This window comes from Trichoderma atroviride, chromosome 5 (genome assembly GCF_020647795.1).
Source record: "Trichoderma atroviride chromosome 5, complete sequence".
Taxonomy (NCBI): domain Eukaryota; kingdom Fungi; phylum Ascomycota; class Sordariomycetes; order Hypocreales; family Hypocreaceae; genus Trichoderma; species Trichoderma atroviride.
In genome coordinates this window covers 166854-182782 of record NC_089404.1, presented here as the reverse complement: position 1 = coordinate 182782, position 15929 = coordinate 166854, and the positions used below count along the sequence as shown (strand labels likewise).

Sequence of the window (15929 nt, the reverse complement as noted above, 5' to 3'; positions counted from 1 at the left end):
TCGATAAAACGAACTGTTCGATTTAAATCTCGCTGTTTAATTTCGTTTACTAGGCGAGACAAGTAGTATTATTGCCTCGAGTTCGTGAATCGGATACTGTGAATGTACTGTCTTTATAACTGTGGCGTTTTAGTGAGTTCTAGGCCAACATTCAGGCAAGGACCTTTCTAAAAATTGAGCCGATGGGTGCAAACCAATCGAATGTTAAAATTCGAGCTGAATAATCACTTCAAAAATATCGCTTCAGTCTCTCTGAGTACGTGCCGTCTATCCCGGATATCCGTTTGGAATAACGGAGTAAACTGGCAGCGAATGGCGCATTAGCCTCGAGTTCCAGCATGGCAAAATGGCAGACGACTTTGAGTTTATCTTGCATGAGCCCAATAAGCGGCTTTCACGGGAAACCCACCGCAAGATTAGGAGGCATGCTATGAAAGCAGCTGGGGCATCGCGTCGCATACGAAATGACGTCCAATCCAAATCGCCTTCAAAGGGCCGCAAGTTGGTCCGGAAGAACGCGGTACTTGGCCCGCCGCCTCCTATGCCTTTATCAGGCCTAGAGCTTCTCGTCAAAGATATCGGTCTGGACCCTATCAACTTTTCTTCACTTACATCTGTGCATTTGGGGCCAGTGTATGTATAGGACCAGCTCCACAGCGTCTCGCAACCCGCTCACAAGATGCTAATCGCCTTAGTGCTTCGACTCTGCTGCATCGGGATTCAGGTCAACTGCCTGGTATTCTGGTAGACAGGCAGTGGTCATATTTCTCTTTTATACCGCCACGCTTCGGGCACGTTGTGGCTCTGGACGATGCATTCCGGTGTCTCATCGCTGCAGCGCATTCGCTTCTTGTTCCTAACAATAGTCGAGGTGACGAGGTTATCCTTCATAGTTATGGAAAGGCTCTTCAAAGCCTGCAGCAGGCCATCTACAAGCCCAGCAATCGATATGCTGCCGAGATCCTATGTGCTATGGGAATATTATCCATCGTTGAGGTTGGTCCAATGTCATTTGCAGCGTTAATTAGTAGGAGCCTAATGTCTTTGGCCCAATAGATCTTGAACTCGTCAAAAGGACAACTGTGGTTCCATCATATTGCGGGAGCTGCCCAGCTCATACGGTTTCGAGGTCCGGAGCAGTTTACCTCTGATTTTGACATTGCATTATTATTATCATTAAGCTATCCCATTGTGAGTATTATGTCAAATACAATCTGTTCTTGTCTCTAGTTAGTCACAGTTTCTTACTATCGTCAGTGTGCGGAGGCTCTTCTCAATGACCAAGAATGTTTTCTTGACGACCCCATATGGGCCAAAGCTATTCAAAACGCCACCTCTGAACGAGAAACCTTTATGGACCGGTCTCCCCTTGGCATCAGACTGTTGATACTCTTGACCAAGCTCCCTGGCCTTGTCAAGAAAATATGCCACGTGGTGGCCGTCCAAAACACTCTAAGAGCCGAGAATTTTGACTCTGTGGCAGCAGGCTTGCGAGAATTACGGTCAGATATTGCTGTGTGGCGCCGAGAATTTAACATGGCGTTGATTCATGCCAACAATAAAGCCAATCCTGACAAACGCTACGAATTTCTTGGTACTTGTCTTGTCATTCAGATTTTTGCGAGCCGACTATTGGGCTCTATTTTACCGAATGAACGAGGCCTACTTGAAGAAGAAGCTCAATGCTTTGCCATTGAGCTCAAACACCTTCAAGGATCAGTGGAGCCTCGCACGCGCGAAAAGTTTCTCTTGACACAAAAAGCGAGAATAGCCAATGCCGCTATTGACACGCGTGATGATTTTGCTGCCGCAGTGGGTAATGGACGTATCGTAGAGGCGTGGAGACTGAAGAAATTTTGCAGCTCTTTTAAAAGGAAGTTTTGCGATGGGATCACATGCTACACACCGGATGGATGACTATATACCTCGACTTTTACACCTATAATCGCATCCTACTCACAACACCTTTACCAGAAACAGCTCTCCATTTATATGTATAATAACAAATTGACGTCGAATATTTGCCTTTGACTGGGGCATCTTCATGGAGTGATGCAGTAATTATTGAAACGCTCTTGAAGTAGGCCAGATGCACTTCTCATCCCAGTAGCCTACTCTAGAAAACACTTGAAGTTTGCTAAGAAAGAGATGTCCTCTTCCATTTCAACAAAGCCAATCTATTACAAAAGCAAAAAGAAAAAAAGAAGAAGAAGAGAAAAAAAAAGTATTGGCGAGACTTCACGATGAATTTCCCGTCACTTGGCTGGCATTTGAAGTCAAGAGAAAACCAATCTTCTTGTCGAATGTGAATGAGATTTCACATACGCGTTGGTGCTGCTTCGATTTCGTTCCATTGCTTTTAAAATCCTCAGGCATTTTGCGATTAAAAAGCTCCAGCTGCCGTGAAGCATTCGTCCCCAGCATAATAAAAGCCGTAGATTCTGGTGTATCTTCAACGAACATGGCCATTGCTAGAAGTGCTTGAATTGAAAGCAAGCTGGGCTCTTGTAAGATGAGTTGGTGTATAACGGCCGTGGCATTGTGATAAAAGGCAAGTGGAATAGAGCTCAAGTCAGCTTCGGAGCCTGGGGCAGCCTTGAATCGCAATGCAAGGGCAGTCATAGCATTGACGATGGCCCATCTAGCGAAGTTTCCTGCTGGGCCGGTAGAGCTGGCGATATATTGGTCGCTGAGAAGAGCGGTGAAACCTGCCAAATCTAGGAGCTGCCTATCCTCCATGATTTCCGCAAAAGAGTTTTGTATGAGGCGTGTCGCAATGTGTCGGGGGAGAAGCGGAGTGAGCTCACTCGCTAGATTCGCCTGCGCAATACCGCTCCTTATCTTCTCAAGGTGCTTATTGAACTGGTCTGCGGCCAGAAAGTCTGGCAACGTTGGGATCTGAGTTCTGATTTGCACTTGTCTCCGAGACGGGTCGGCTGTAAACACGGCCGTGGACGAAATGCAACTGAGTATAGGGTGCGTAACTTGACGGCCCTGAGCCCTTGACTCTTCATCACTAAACTGCTGGACTGGAAAAGTGCTGTCGTCGTCTAATTCTGCGCGATTTATTTTCTCAGGCCGATGCTCAACTTCTTTCGAGTTGTTAGAATTCTTCTTCCTAATAATGGGTTAACGCATGTCACATCGAGCCTGTAACGTCTTGGGTGTTTTGGCGCCTCACTTTTTACCTGGCCCCCTTGTTTTGCGGACTGTCGCATAGCTGCATTCTGCGTTACTGGCTATGCAGTTACCGCATCTTGGTGCTTTGCTATCGCATCCCTTCTTGCGAGCTTTGCAGTTGTTGCACGCCTTGAACCGAGTGTTAGACCGCACATGCGTGATGGAAAATGGCGATTGCTCACAATGAAAGACTTCAAAGGCTTGCTTGCCAATCCTTGTAATGCGTCTACTTCAGCCACCATTGCCGCAGGGCCTGATACGCTGCTAGAGCGGAAGCAAAACTAAAGCTACAGAAGGCTGGTTCGAGAGCGGAAGCAAACATATTTATTCTGCTATTTGTCAGACACGAGCTGCTGAGCTTACGGCGAGGTTGCCCCATCTTTGGAGTGCCAACTCTGGCGGTTCTTTTTTTTTAAACCAATTGGGGCATTGGCGTTTGCCTCCGCCAAACAATTGGGATTTGCTTCCGATTACATTTGCTTCCGCTCATCCTTACATTAAAAATCCAAAATTGTTTCCGCTTCGCGTTATACCAAGAACCCATACTGATTGCAAACTACAAATAGCCAAGTAATCGCAGGCTGATTGTTTATTTTCCATTCATCATGTCATTCTACATGTTTTGCTTCTGTCACACCTTCGTCTTTCTTCCTCCATCCAGAAGCGACATCCTAAACACGGCTCAATAACCATTCATAGTCGACTGATTTTCTCTTTTGTGTATCGCTCATTTTCTACACGCACAAAGTTCGGGCATCCCAACACCATGACTTTATTCCTCCGTGCCAATGACGCTTTAAATGTCAACCCCCCCTTACGGGTCGGATGAGACCCTCTCCCTGGCAGGATCCGATTGGCTTTGGGCAGTTATGGCAGTTCACTTGCTCGCATTCGTAAGTATCAACACAACTTTGTTCTTTAATTATTATTCATTTTCAAGGTCTAATGTTAATATTCTGGTTGAATTTGAAGCTCGTACTCCTCGTTTTCTGTTTCACCACCCCAGAGAGTGATAGGGTTTTTCATTACCTGTTCACCATCACTCTCCTTGTTGGCACTGTATCATACTATGCAGAGGCTTCTGATCTAGGTTGGAGCACAGTCAAGCAGGTGGATCAGCTCGGCAACGGTTCTTCCCGCCAGATATTTTACGCAAAGTATATCAATTGGGCTGTCGCCTTCCCTTCTGTGAGCCTTGCGCTGGGCCTGCTATCCAACATCTCTTGGACCACCATCGCTACAAACATATCTGTGTCCTTCCTCTGGGTGGTAACTTACCTCGCCGCTGCCTACACTCCAACAAGCTACAGATGGGGCTTCTTCGCTTTCGGGACTCTGTGCTGGCTCATTCTCGCCATGAGCACGCTGAATGAGAGCCGCGAGGCAGCGTCACGTATTGGCATTTCTCGAGACTACATGATACTCTCTGCGCTTGCAAATTTGTCTTGGATGCTGTACCCTGTTGCGTTTGGGCTTAGCGATGGTGGCAATGTCATAGGCATCACCGGTAGCTTCATCTTCTTTGGTATTCTCGATATACTAGCAGTGCCGGTGGTTTCATTGCTGTTCATAACACTAGCAAGCAAGTGGGATTATCGTCATTTGCATCTAGCTTTCAGCGAGCACCGCTACGCCCCGGAAGATCATGACACTGGCTTGCCAAAAGGAAGCGAGACTGCAAGTCCCGCCGGCAATAGTTCCACTGTCTAAACTTGTTGAACGACGACGTGGCTTAGATACCGACTGTTACTCCTCCCTCAACTTCTCACCATCGAAACTTGGATTGTCAAGGCGTTAAGGACTATACGTATAAACGCAGTGGTCAAAATCCTCATTAGTTTAGACTTATCGCAGCTTTTAGAATTTTCGTTCGTTCAAGCCCTCAGGGCTTGCCTCTTTTAGATAGATCAATACCATCCTTTTTGACGCTCTTAATGACCTTGAGCACTTGTCAGTTTTTAAGGCTTATATGTGTGTGCCACTAACTCTTAGAAAACTGCAAATAGCTGAGAATACTCAAGCTTCATGAAGTACACAAATGTTACCAGAGAAATCTTCTCTACTTAAAATTGATCGATAGTTAGAACAGCGATATATACATAGCGCAGGAGACGTATCATGTAATGTGGCATTCAGAATGTTTAAAGATAGGCATCTTTTGATGAATATAGGCCATAAATGATTCTACTAAGCATATAAAGCAGCGAGGGTAATGGCAAATGATACAGTCTCGTTCCTTTCAATTTAAACCAGCCGAGGACTTGAGTAACTCCATTGCTCGCTCCGAGTGACTGAAAATCCCCTCACCTTGCAAATAAGCTCCGACTCCAATTAAAACACCGAGCGCAGCACAAATGGAAGTCATCTTGCCCATCGGTGCTCTTTTAGCTCCCTTTCTAAACGTCGCTGATGTTCGATAAGCAAAGTCATCCCAAGAAACGAAAATGCTTCTCAACCAGAATTTGTACTGCCAGTCAGGGAACATTATTGTGTTTCTCCCGGTATTCCCATCAATGAACCAAGATGTACAGCCAGTTGCCCATACGAGTTTCTTGGCCTTTTGCTGCACCGATTCGATATCGTGCTTCTCCGCGGATGGCTTGACGGCGACGATGTCCCGATCGGGCCTGCTTACTGCCAACCACGGCAGCTCTGTCTTTATGGCATTCAAGATTGGCCTGATGATGCGAATTGTAAAGTTAATCTGGCACTCGGTGGTGTAGATGACAGAAAGATGGCCGCTCAAAGTGTTTGGGCCCATTAGCATAAAGAAGTTTGGAAATCCTGACAGACATGTCCCGAGATATGAAGAAGGTACCCCTTCGCTGACTTGGTTCCACTATAGAAATCAAGTAAGCCATAGTCCATCCTTAAGTCTTTTTATTTAAACTTTACTCACATGATCTTGAATGCTGGCACCTCTTTCTCCGAAGATCTCCAGCGATCCAAATGGCTTTTGGGTCTCGAAGCCGTGGGCGAGAACAATGGCATCAGCATCAATCGTCCTTCCGGATTTCGTGCGAACACCTGTGGCTACTATTTCCTCAATCGCATCATCGTAAATGAGATCGACGTTGTCTTGGTGTAGACTGGCGAGATAGTTGGTGTCGTTGACACGCCTCTTGCATCCAATCTCGGTCTTGGGAACGAGGAAGTCTCGGTATTTTGCAGGCGCATTAGCTCGAATATAGTCGGCTGCTTCTTCCGACCAACCGCTGCGAATCTCGGCGCCAGTCTCTATATCAAATCCCTTGAAATCTCTTTCCTGGTACCAATACAGCTTTGCTCTGTACATGCGCATGGCCAGAGGAATCCACTTCATCGTCCACTTGAACAGAGCGGAGTATTCTGGGTTTGGGCGCTCAGCGAGCCAATGCGATTGACGGGAGAACTGTGTGATCATCTTTGCTGCTCCAGGACCGGAACACATTTCAGGAATTGCTTGTGTGGCAGAGCAGCCGTTTCCTATTGTCCAGTGTAAATACGGATAGCAGATATGGACGGGTGAAGAGGCACTCACCAACCACGACGAGCTCTTTGTCCTTCCAATTGAATGTGTGATCCCACTGTGCAGTGTGAAACATTCTGCCCTCAAAACTTGAAGCTCCCGGGATGGAGCATTTTCGCGGGACAGAGAGTGTTCCAACTGCAGATATAAGGATCTTGCAGTGGTGTTCAGTTACAGTAGCTGACCGGATATCGCGAACTGTCACACTCCATGTGCCGGATACCTCATCCCACGAAGCTTTCTCGACAAGAGATGCGAATTGGACATGCTGCTGGATGTCATACTGCGTCGCTACATCTGAGAAATATTCATGGATTTCTGATTGCAGAGCGAATTTTTGAGTCCAGTTGGGGTTTAAAGCAAAAGAAAAGGAGAAAAAATGAGATGGAACCTGGGATCAATTTAGTTGAGATAAGTAGAACCAGACCAAAGACTTACATCGCAACCACAGCCCGGGTACGAGTTTACCCACCATGTCCCGCCAAGATTATCCGACTTTTCAATTATTGTAAAGTTTCTTGTGCCGAATTGCTTTAGGAGCTGAACGGCGAACCCAATACCGGACATGCCTGCGCCAATGATGAGCACATCAGTATTTTGGGGAGCGTCTGTGTTATGTGCCATTTTCAGTGAAGGTTGTTTCAATGGGTCCTATGCATCAATTAAAGAATGAAGTAAAACAAAAGATGACATTCTGGGCAAGGTGGTAGCTGTCTATATACTCGTATGAATAAGGCACCATATAGCGGCCTTCATAATAAATCCTCCATCTTGGATATGGAAATTAATTTGCACAGTCATTCTGCGCACTTAAACGCGGACACATTTTATGATGTAAGTGCCTCTCATCAAGGTAACACGAGCGATTATAGAAGGTGAGCCGGAATGTACAGTATGAAACTAGCCAGTAATTGGGTCGGCTCACTTTCCTGTTCCCAGTAATGGACATGCGAGACAGTGGACCTATGTGGCTCAAACCTAGTTTTGGGGCGGCTGTCGCATCTTCACTTGAGCAACTCTGAACTCTGGTTGACGCAAAATCCAGATTCGGCAAGCAAGCCGGTGCATTGAGCAGTACGCAGGGTAGGTATTTTCCGTGGTATTGGTTATGGAACTCATCGTTGGAACCACAGATACTACGGCAATGGGAGGATAATTAAGGCAGCGAAGCAACAAGAGCTATTATTCCTATATGTCCACTTTTGCTAGATAAAATCGAGTCTATTAGCTTGGATGGCCGATTCCGTAAAGCTAGACCAGCGTTAAGAAAGATGGCGGCGAGTAGTCAGCACTCCGGCTTGGTTGCCACTAATGTCTCTCTTTCTCAGTTCGCCACGAGCTTCCTTCTTCAAGTTACATGTCGGCACCGATTCCTTGACACTTTTTCTTTCAAAAAACAAAACGCAGATGGGTAAGACAAAGAACCGAAAGAGTATACGGTCATATAGTGGCTGGTGAGTATGCGTCGACGCTCTTCAAGGTACCCTTCTAACAACAACTCTCAGTATTACATGTCGACATCGGAAATTGAAGTGTGACGAAGTGAGACCTATATGCCGAAATTGTATCAAGAGCTCTCGCGAATGTTGCTATGTAGAAAGGGCCATATTCCGGACGTTTGATACCAACATACTAGCGGGCGGGAAGACAAGGGATGGAGCCGAGTCTCAGCAGCTCTTTGATGATGATCAAAGATGGCTAAGCATTCCGAAAGATTGTACGATAGCCCTTGAATCTACTCCCTTTTAAGCAAGCAAGCCGAAATATCCTGACATTTCCTTTAGTAACATTCATCAATATTGAAGATCCCTATGAGTCTGATTCCCCGACTGTGCTCTCTTGGGATGTAAGGGAAGCAAGTCAAGCGGTCTCTCACTATGTAGAGGATGAGACAACGAAGTCACAATTTGATGGTGAGCATGAAACACCGCATGGTGGATCCAACATTGCCGCACATTTTCCAACAGACTTGGATGAAGATGAAGGGCCGTCTGTCCTTGGGTCAGATACGGCTGTACACGATGGCCTTTTGGCCATGCGACTGCTGAGGCATTTCAAAGAGGGCCCTGGGCAATGGTGAAGAAGGCAACTCTTCGTATCAACTTTCAGAACTAACAAATACTAGGATGGATACTTTCGATACTGGTGCCTACTTCTCACACAAAGTGACAGTCATGGCCGCTACAAAGCCGTTATTGAAGTCCGCCGTGTGCGCTCTCGCGGCCAAGCATCTAGGTCACTGTCAACACAACAATAATTCCCACAGTGGAAACAGTTCGTTTGAGAGACGCACTGCACTTCCACAACTTGATGATAAAGTTGACTGGCAATATCAATCCGCAAAATACTATGGCAGTGCTATCAAGCACCTCAAAGTTGCTATCAATCGCGGAGCTTTTGAGACTGATGATGCTGATAAAGAAGAGTTGTTTGCTTCCATTACCATATTATGCACGTACGAGCTTATGGATGCACCGGGTACAGCCTGGAGCGCTCATCTCAGCGCACTGCCGCTGTTCAGTCCGAACCCCAGCTCCAATTCTATTTTGGGCTCTCCAATCACTATTCCGAGAGCAGCTGTCTCAGGTCCAATATTCTGGAGCCTCGCCAGACAAGATTTGCTCTGTGCATGTAAGTCCTGAACTTATCGGCTCCACTGCATGCTTTATTATGCTGATTTCCTCCAGTCATTAGCGAGACGCAGACACGGCTCGATCTAAAAGACATACGCTTGTGGCAAAATGCAGGCCTCGTTACCGATGAATGTGGATCGTTGATGCCATTTTACATCTCCAATGCCGCGGACGTTGAAGAGGATGCAAGAAGCAATGAGCTTGTCTGGCTGCTGGGCAAGATTGCGAATCACATCGCCGCCGGAGACGCATTAAACCCAGAACATTATTCCCTTCCGCCGGGGCAGCGGCCGCTAGTTGGCGTGACTCAAGAGCAGCTGCTAGAAAGATGGAACTTGCTCATTCGAGAGCTTCAAGATTGGCGTTGCAGCCTCCCAGTGAGCTTCACTCCGAGTGCTCGAACCCTCAGCACGGATATGGCGGGAACATTCGGCAATAGCAAAGGCTATTGTCCTCTGAATTTCGAAAAGATATGGTACGAGGCATCTATATGCGCTGCAACAATGCAGAGCTATCACATGGCTTGCATTCTACTCTTGACAAACCAGCCTCAAGAGTCCACTGCCGTTCGATCCTCTGTCTCTGCTCGTCTGGACTCATATCGACAAAGCGAACGCGAGGCTCTCCGCCACGCCAGAGAAATTTGTGGCATCAGCCTGACCAATCCGCCGGATTCTGTGCGAGTACATTCTGTCCAGGCCCTCTTTGTGGCGGGCCAAGTATTTACCGATTCGCAAGACCTTGAAGTTGTCTTGGAGCTGTTATACGGCATTGAGCGGGACCTCGGGTGGACAACAAGCCACCATGCTTCTAGAATTGCAGATTTACTGGCTAGACGCAGCAGTGATAATGACCCGAATTGGATTTTTGAATAGCGCGAGAAGCTGTGGCAGGCAGAAATCGAAGACGAGTGGAGAGAGCCACAGGAAGAGATGCGGTATAGGCCTAACTGATGCGCTAGAGTCTGAAGATGGAAAGTAAGCCGAGTCGCCAACGGCAGGGCTTCCGAATAGCTGCGCCTGCAAAGGTACGCAGCCGAGAGAGAATGACTGGCTGGATAATTGGTGCAATCTCAAAACTATTGATCCAATGGTTTTAGCGACAAGCTGTCGTGCCGGCATTCAACTTATAACTGCTGGACGACCCGAGGAGAGAGAAGCAGCAGAAGTATCGATTCATTACAACCTTTTTCATGCTCAAATTGACAAACCACAACATGTCAGAAACAACATCATTGCAGCGCCTGTTGAACAAGGTTTGCATAGTGACTGGATCGTCTTCAGGCCTCGGGCGGGCTATTTCTTTGGCATATGCTCAGGAGGGCGCGATTGTTGTCTGCGTTGATTTGAGGCCAGGCGCCCGACAAGAAATTAAGTCTGAGCAGGAAATCGAAACAGATGTCTTGATTCGGCAGCAGGGAGGGCAGTCTATGTTTATAAAGGCGGATGTAGGCAATGCGGCCGAGATTGAGGCCATGGTCAACGCAACAACGGCGCAATATGGACGCATCGACGTGTAAGTATAAAAATCTCTCTTCGCATTAACAAAGGTACATTGAAAGTCTGGCTAATTACTGCCAATAGGCTGGTCAATAACGCCGGCATTTCTATCGAGGCCGGGCAAAAGGCTCTCAAAATTCACGAAACACCTGAGCAGTGGTGGGATTTGACCATGTCAGTGAATACAAAGTCGGTCTTTTTGGCGACCAAATATGTTGTTGGTCAAATGCTGCGCCAAGATAAGCTTGTTTCCGGAGATCGCGGCTGGATCATCAATATTTCTTCCATTTTTGGGTTGGTCGGCGGTAAAAACATACGTAAGATTTTTATTTTGCTGTTTATTTCCGTCTCGGAATACTCGTGGAGTAGAAATACAGGCTAATGGAGAAAATAGCGTGTTATGCTGCGTCTAAAGGAGCAGTAGCAAACCTGACCCGACAAGTCGCGATGGACTATGCTGAAGATGGGATCCATTGCAACGCCATCTGCCCCGGGTGTAAGTGATTTCTACTCTCTATAAGTCATAGACTATTCCGTCTCTAATACATGTACTTTCTTCATCTTGTTAGATACTGCTACAGCCATTTTTGTCAATACGACACAGATTCACGATGCAGAAGAGATTCGACAGCGTCACCCGCTGCATGGCATTGGTATGCCGGATGATATAGCTGGAGCTGCTGTGTTTCTTGCAAGCAGCGAAGCACGATGGATAACAGGAGCCATGCTTCCGGTCGATGGAGGTTTTACGGCGCAGTGATATATTCGGGCTTCTCATATCCATAGCATAGATCAGGATAAAGGGTCGGCTACCCGCTGCTAGATACAGACTATACCGTAGTTTTAAGAAGGTGGACAATCGGAGATTTATAGAGAGACAAACTGCAAGATGCAATAGCACGACTGATTGTCAGTACTGATATTGTAGACTATTGGGTTGAGAAGTTCCTCCATAGATGCGCCTACAGGTCCTACTTATACCTATAGCATTGACAATTGGGTGCTAAAAATGGTCTACAGACTTCTCGAACCTATGTAAGTTACATATGCATATTTTTATCTGATCACGAATATCTCTCTAGCTCACGCAAAAATTGTTTCACTAAGGCTTACTCATTCCAAGGTAGCATTGCCGATGACACACCAAGCTTGCTTGTGCCTCTGCCCTAGAGCCACGACAGAATGGAGATCTCACCCCACAGCAGAGTTACAGCAACTACCCTGCTGGATTGTAAATGCTCAGTACCCTCTTATTTCACCGCAAAGTGAGGCAGGCCTATTCACACTTTTCCCACACTCGGGCTTTAGCCGCCCACCTGACTCTCGGCTCGTGAGCTCTTGTCATTTCTAAACACGCAGTACCTCACCTCTGAGGCAGTCTTTGCCCCACAGCGCAACGTGCCTACTTCAACACTGCTTTCTCCTTACGATATGCTGCCATCAGGCACTCAAGGGGGCGGTATTCGGAAGCGCGACCGCTACATCGCATACGCGTGTAACCGCTGTCGAGCAGCCAAAGTGCGCTGCAATGGAAAGCAGCCGTGCTCATACTGCGTTGCAAGAGATCCAGCATCTTGCCACTATCGAAATCCGCGTACCATACATGGCTTTGATCAACAAAATCAGCAACAGTTCCAAGTTCAACAAGCACCAGAGGAAGATTCTCACGCTCCGTTTATGCCGACAGGAGGCGCCAGCGAGATAAAGCATTCAGATTACGAGAGTATCAAGATGCTGCTACAACGACAGAACGACAAACTTGACGCAATACTCAAGCGCGTCTCTAACGTAGACGCTGCCAAAAGATTGCAACCGCATGATGTGAAAACACCTTCAAGCAATGCGTCATTGGATTGCGAAGAACCACTTCCGGTCATTCAAAGCTCGACAAGTGCATTATTCTGCATTCACATTGTTGATGACAGTCTCAAGGCATTTGAAGAGCCAGTCCTAGGAACCCCGCCACTTGAAGACTGCAAGCCATCTTTAACACCATCTTTCTCCATTTTGCATGGCCAGATTGTCAACAAGATTGCAGCTGATATTGGAGAATGGGGTGATGCAGAAACAAGTGTACATTCGTCCAATTCTGTTAACACGACTCATGGTCTATCTATGCATCCGCTAGATAAGCTGGACAATGCGGAGCTTATTCGGTTGATTCAGAAATATAATGACGTGGCCGGAATGATGTATCCAGTGGTGGATATAGCGAAGATGCTGCGCTTAGCTGAAACGAATAGCCGACTTGGAGGACTAAGGGCAGAGATTAATGGAAATGGATCTCTCCCTCTAAAGCGAAGCGAAATAGTCATTCTTCAGATGATGACTGCTATTGCTCTAACGGCTGAAAACGAAAATGGATCTGATTTGATCCAAAACATTCACGACGACGTGTTACCGGATGCCCAACACATAGTCTGGAATACAAACACAGATCTCTACGGCTTGATTTTGCTAGTACTCATGGTAGGTGCTGCTTGAACCAATCAATTCGCAAATTTCGCTAAAAAAAAAATGGTATAGAGCATCTATTATTACCACTCTCATAAATGGCGCCTCGCGTGGCGTTTCTTGGGCAACGTAGCACGAGTCGTCGTTGAGCTCGGCCTCAATAGACAAATGGTCCTTGATAGATCATTTCCTAGCATAGAGGCACGTACACAAGCAATCAACATTATATGGTCTATTTTTGTCTTGGAGCAACAACTAAGGCATGCTTTGGGACTTTCCACCATGACGCAGGACCTAGCTCTGGACTCGACGTTCCCTAAACCAGTGAGTTTATCTCATCAAGTGCCATAGAGGCATCAGCATTAACAATAATGCCCCCAGGTCAATGCACCTTATTTAGATGCGATGGTTCAGTATCTCAGAATTGCCAGCTCCACAAGCGCAATAACTTTCGGCAGGCACAGTATGCAGTTAACGCCCGAGGAGTTCCAAGAACTTTACAGCTATTTCCAATATCGTCTCAGCGAGTGGTACAAAAACATTGACTGTGAATTCCAGCTCGAAGCCGAAGGCGAGAGAATTGAGCAATGGAATCGCTTTCTTGGTATCACGCTTCGCCTAAGAGCACATACACTTCAAATTGGTGTCGCAAGGTTCATTCTCTTCGGGAAAGGAGTTATAGGAATGCCATCTGCGGATATCTGGTCCACATGCGTTGATGCAGCGACCTCCATAGCATCTAGTTTAGCTGCTATAGATGCCGACCAGCCGCAATTCCAATCTGCGAGGCCAGAGTCCAATTACTTCCTCATCTCTGGCCTGGGGATTTTGCTGCTAGCTATTTCTCAAAACGCAATGCTTCCAGTAGCACAGCGCCCATTATCTCCCGAGACACTTCAAACAGCTCAACAAAGCGCTATCCTATATCTTAATCTCTTACACAGGCGTGCAACTTTTTCTCACCCGTCTAAACACCTTTGGGAAAGAGTTCAGAGCCTCGCTGTGCGCTTGAACCTCTTGAGTGGTCCGATCATCTCAAACCAAGATGTGGTGGCAGGACAGCCAGAGACTATAAATGAGATAGAAGATATCAATTCGCTACCACTAATGCCGGAGCTAAATTTAGCGAGCTTTCCATCTACTGCGGATTTCGGCTCCTCTGACTTAGGCGCAACAGCCAACATACCTGACATACCAAGAAACCATAATCCACAATTTGCTATGGGTTTTGACTCCGTTGACATGATCAATGAACTGATGGCGGGCTTTGAATAGAGTTGAACGCCTTGGGAAATATAATGCTATTTCCCCTGCTTAATACTGCTATAGGCATCATCTCGAGGTACCGCCCTAACCTAGGTAGTTAGTAATTTTCAGGCACCGTTTGGTTGCTTTAGTCCTGACAGAGAAATTATTTGAATCGGGAATTGTATGCGCAGATGTTGACGATCTTTGCTAGAATGGGAATAATGATTTGGAATCTGGCTAGCTTGCTAATTGTTTATCAAGCAATGTCTGTCAGGGTCTCACTACTTTATGTGATAATATCAGATTTTAGCTGTAGTGCTCTGTCGTACCATAATGCCAAACAGGGCAAACGATGGCCGGCTTATACATTGATGCTTCATTTTCTCTTAGCTACCTTCTTAATTGGAATAGTGCCTTCTTTGATCAAGGGCGAAACCCAAGAGGGGCCGACGCGTTATTTGTTGATCTATCAGACAAGTTCAACAATCGTATCCTAAGCCTCCTGTGCTTGTAAGGCATTATCTCTCATAAGAGATAGGTCACGATGAGATAGTACCTATTTTTCCTGCAGGGGTATTGTGGGACCGGATAGAAATATTTTTGTATCGATACCTTCAATAAGACGCCGCTACAACATGATCGACCTCTTAGTACATGACTGACTCCATCATAACAATCACTATCAGTGTGCTCACTGCTTTGACGTTTGCCTCTGTTTAGTAGAACGATATGGCGGTTCATTGACATCTGGTTCAATAGCTTCTAAAAGTTACTTGTCATATATAAAATAGATATTATTTTCATACCCCTGGTGGCAACCCCCGTGTTCTTTCGTAAAGCTCGGCAGACGCCCGTCGAACGAAGCTCCGTTTTGATTACAACCAAAGAGGTAGCTAATTTATCCTAGCATCATACTTAGAAAGCATTCCACTACGGGGTTTGCGAGTCAATACACCTATACGAAGTGTAAGCCTTATGCTATATGCGGGAGTTCAATCTGCAATCACTTGGAGGTCTAGGGAATCGTAGTATTGTATCACTCTCTTCAGAAATCACTATTTAACTTGCAACAGCCTCCAGCAATAAAACTTCTTTTCCTCATCATATCATTTGTTTCTTGCTCAATCTTATAACTACCGCAGGACCAATCTCTCAATATGAAGCATTACATTTTGGCCACCGTTGCTTCGTTTGCAACTAATGCGTACGCAACCGTTGTTCTCGGGCAAGTTGGATCAGATGCAGGTCAGTTCAATATGGCAAATTATGCCACCAATACAATAACTAATAAACTCAGTTGCTTGGATTGGAGGACAAAATCCATGCGGAACCGGCTTGACGCTTATCGCTGAAAATGGAGCAAATCCTTGCGGCGCGAAATTTCCCCTAGAGAATGGATTTTCTTAC

General features: G+C 46.3%; 7 protein-coding genes across 7 annotated transcripts; 5 read left to right on the top strand and 2 right to left on the bottom strand.

The window, feature by feature from the left end:
* Positions 1-262: 262 nt before the first annotated feature.
* TrAtP1_009220 (uncharacterized protein) lies at positions 263-2019 on the top strand. Its single transcript, XM_066114208.1, has 4 exons — positions 263-633; positions 696-996; positions 1057-1191; positions 1258-2019. The coding sequence occupies exons 1-4, from the start codon at positions 347-349 to the stop codon at positions 1915-1917; spliced, it is 1383 nt and encodes a 460-aa protein (XP_065970302.1). The 5' UTR covers positions 263-346; the 3' UTR covers positions 1918-2019.
* On the bottom strand, positions 2010-3491 carry TrAtP1_009219 (uncharacterized protein). Its single transcript, XM_066114207.1, has 3 exons — positions 3363-3491; positions 3182-3309; positions 2010-3118 (listed from the first exon to the last, which is right to left on the bottom strand). The coding sequence occupies exons 1-3, from the start codon at positions 3420-3422 to the stop codon at positions 2239-2241; spliced, it is 1068 nt and encodes a 355-aa protein (XP_065970301.1). The 5' UTR covers positions 3423-3491; the 3' UTR covers positions 2010-2238.
* A 197-nt stretch (positions 3492-3688) lies between these two features.
* TrAtP1_009218 (uncharacterized protein) lies at positions 3689-5107 on the top strand. The gene is made up of 2 exons (XM_066114206.1): positions 3689-4073; positions 4153-5107. The coding sequence occupies exons 1-2, from the start codon at positions 3981-3983 to the stop codon at positions 4888-4890; spliced, it is 831 nt and encodes a 276-aa protein (XP_065970300.1). The 5' UTR covers positions 3689-3980; the 3' UTR covers positions 4891-5107.
* Positions 5108-5419: 312 nt separating this feature from the next.
* On the bottom strand, positions 5420-7312 carry TrAtP1_009217 (uncharacterized protein; the record flags this gene model as incomplete). Its single annotated transcript, XM_014093533.2, has 4 exons — positions 5420-6019; positions 6080-6645; positions 6701-7079; positions 7127-7312. The coding sequence occupies 4 exons, from the start codon at positions 7310-7312 to the stop codon at positions 5420-5422; spliced, it is 1731 nt and encodes a 576-aa protein (XP_013949008.2).
* A 569-nt stretch (positions 7313-7881) lies between these two features.
* On the top strand, positions 7882-10196 carry TrAtP1_009216 (uncharacterized protein; the record flags this gene model as incomplete). The annotated part of the gene is made up of 5 exons (XM_014093532.2): positions 7882-8142; positions 8194-8405; positions 8473-8764; positions 8814-9319; positions 9376-10196. Exons 1-5 carry the CDS (start codon positions 8000-8002, stop codon positions 10194-10196), a joined length of 1974 nt encoding a protein of 657 aa, XP_013949007.2. The 5' UTR covers positions 7882-7999.
* A 317-nt stretch (positions 10197-10513) lies between these two features.
* Positions 10514-11580, top strand: TrAtP1_009215 (uncharacterized protein; the record flags this gene model as incomplete). Its single annotated transcript, XM_014093531.2, has 4 exons — positions 10514-10836; positions 10905-11137; positions 11215-11316; positions 11390-11580. 4 exons carry the CDS (start codon positions 10514-10516, stop codon positions 11578-11580), a joined length of 849 nt encoding a protein of 282 aa, XP_013949006.2.
* Positions 11581-12068: 488 nt separating this feature from the next.
* Positions 12069-14759, top strand: TrAtP1_009214 (uncharacterized protein). Its single transcript, XM_066114205.1, has 3 exons — positions 12069-13289; positions 13347-13598; positions 13656-14759. Exons 1-3 carry the CDS (start codon positions 12252-12254, stop codon positions 14547-14549), a joined length of 2184 nt encoding a protein of 727 aa, XP_065970299.1. The 5' UTR covers positions 12069-12251; the 3' UTR covers positions 14550-14759.
* The last annotated feature ends 1170 nt before the right edge of the window (positions 14760-15929 follow it).

Excerpts from the sequence above, each read along its gene's own strand:
- TrAtP1_009220 (XM_066114208.1), top strand. The coding sequence starts at position 347 with ATGGCAGACGACTTTGAGTTTATCTTGCATGAGCCCAATAAGCGGCTT. Across the intron at positions 997-1,056 it reads GAATATTATCCATCGTTGAG|ATCTTGAACTCGTCAAAAGG; the intron begins GTTGGTCCAATG and ends TTGGCCCAATAG. Across the intron at positions 1,192-1,257 it reads TATCATTAAGCTATCCCATT|TGTGCGGAGGCTCTTCTCAA; the intron begins GTGAGTATTATG and ends TACTATCGTCAG.
- TrAtP1_009219 (XM_066114207.1), bottom strand. The coding sequence starts at position 3,422 with ATGGTGGCTGAAGTAGACGCATTACAAGGATTGGCAAGCAAGCCTTTG. Across the intron at positions 3,310-3,362 it reads AGCCTTTGAAGTCTTTCATT|GCGTGCAACAACTGCAAAGC; the intron begins GTGAGCAATCGC and ends ACTCGGTTCAAG. Across the intron at positions 3,119-3,181 it reads ACAAGGGGGCCAGGTAAAAA|GAAGAAGAATTCTAACAACT; the intron begins GTGAGGCGCCAA and ends ACCCATTATTAG.
- TrAtP1_009218 (XM_066114206.1), top strand. The coding sequence starts at position 3,981 with ATGTCAACCCCCCCTTACGGGTCGGATGAGACCCTCTCCCTGGCAGGA. Across the intron at positions 4,074-4,152 it reads CAGTTCACTTGCTCGCATTC|CTCGTACTCCTCGTTTTCTG; the intron begins GTAAGTATCAAC and ends TTGAATTTGAAG.
- TrAtP1_009214 (XM_066114205.1), top strand. The coding sequence starts at position 12,252 with ATGCTGCCATCAGGCACTCAAGGGGGCGGTATTCGGAAGCGCGACCGC. Across the intron at positions 13,290-13,346 it reads TGATTTTGCTAGTACTCATG|AGCATCTATTATTACCACTC; the intron begins GTAGGTGCTGCT and ends AAAATGGTATAG. Across the intron at positions 13,599-13,655 it reads ACTCGACGTTCCCTAAACCA|GTCAATGCACCTTATTTAGA; the intron begins GTGAGTTTATCT and ends TAATGCCCCCAG.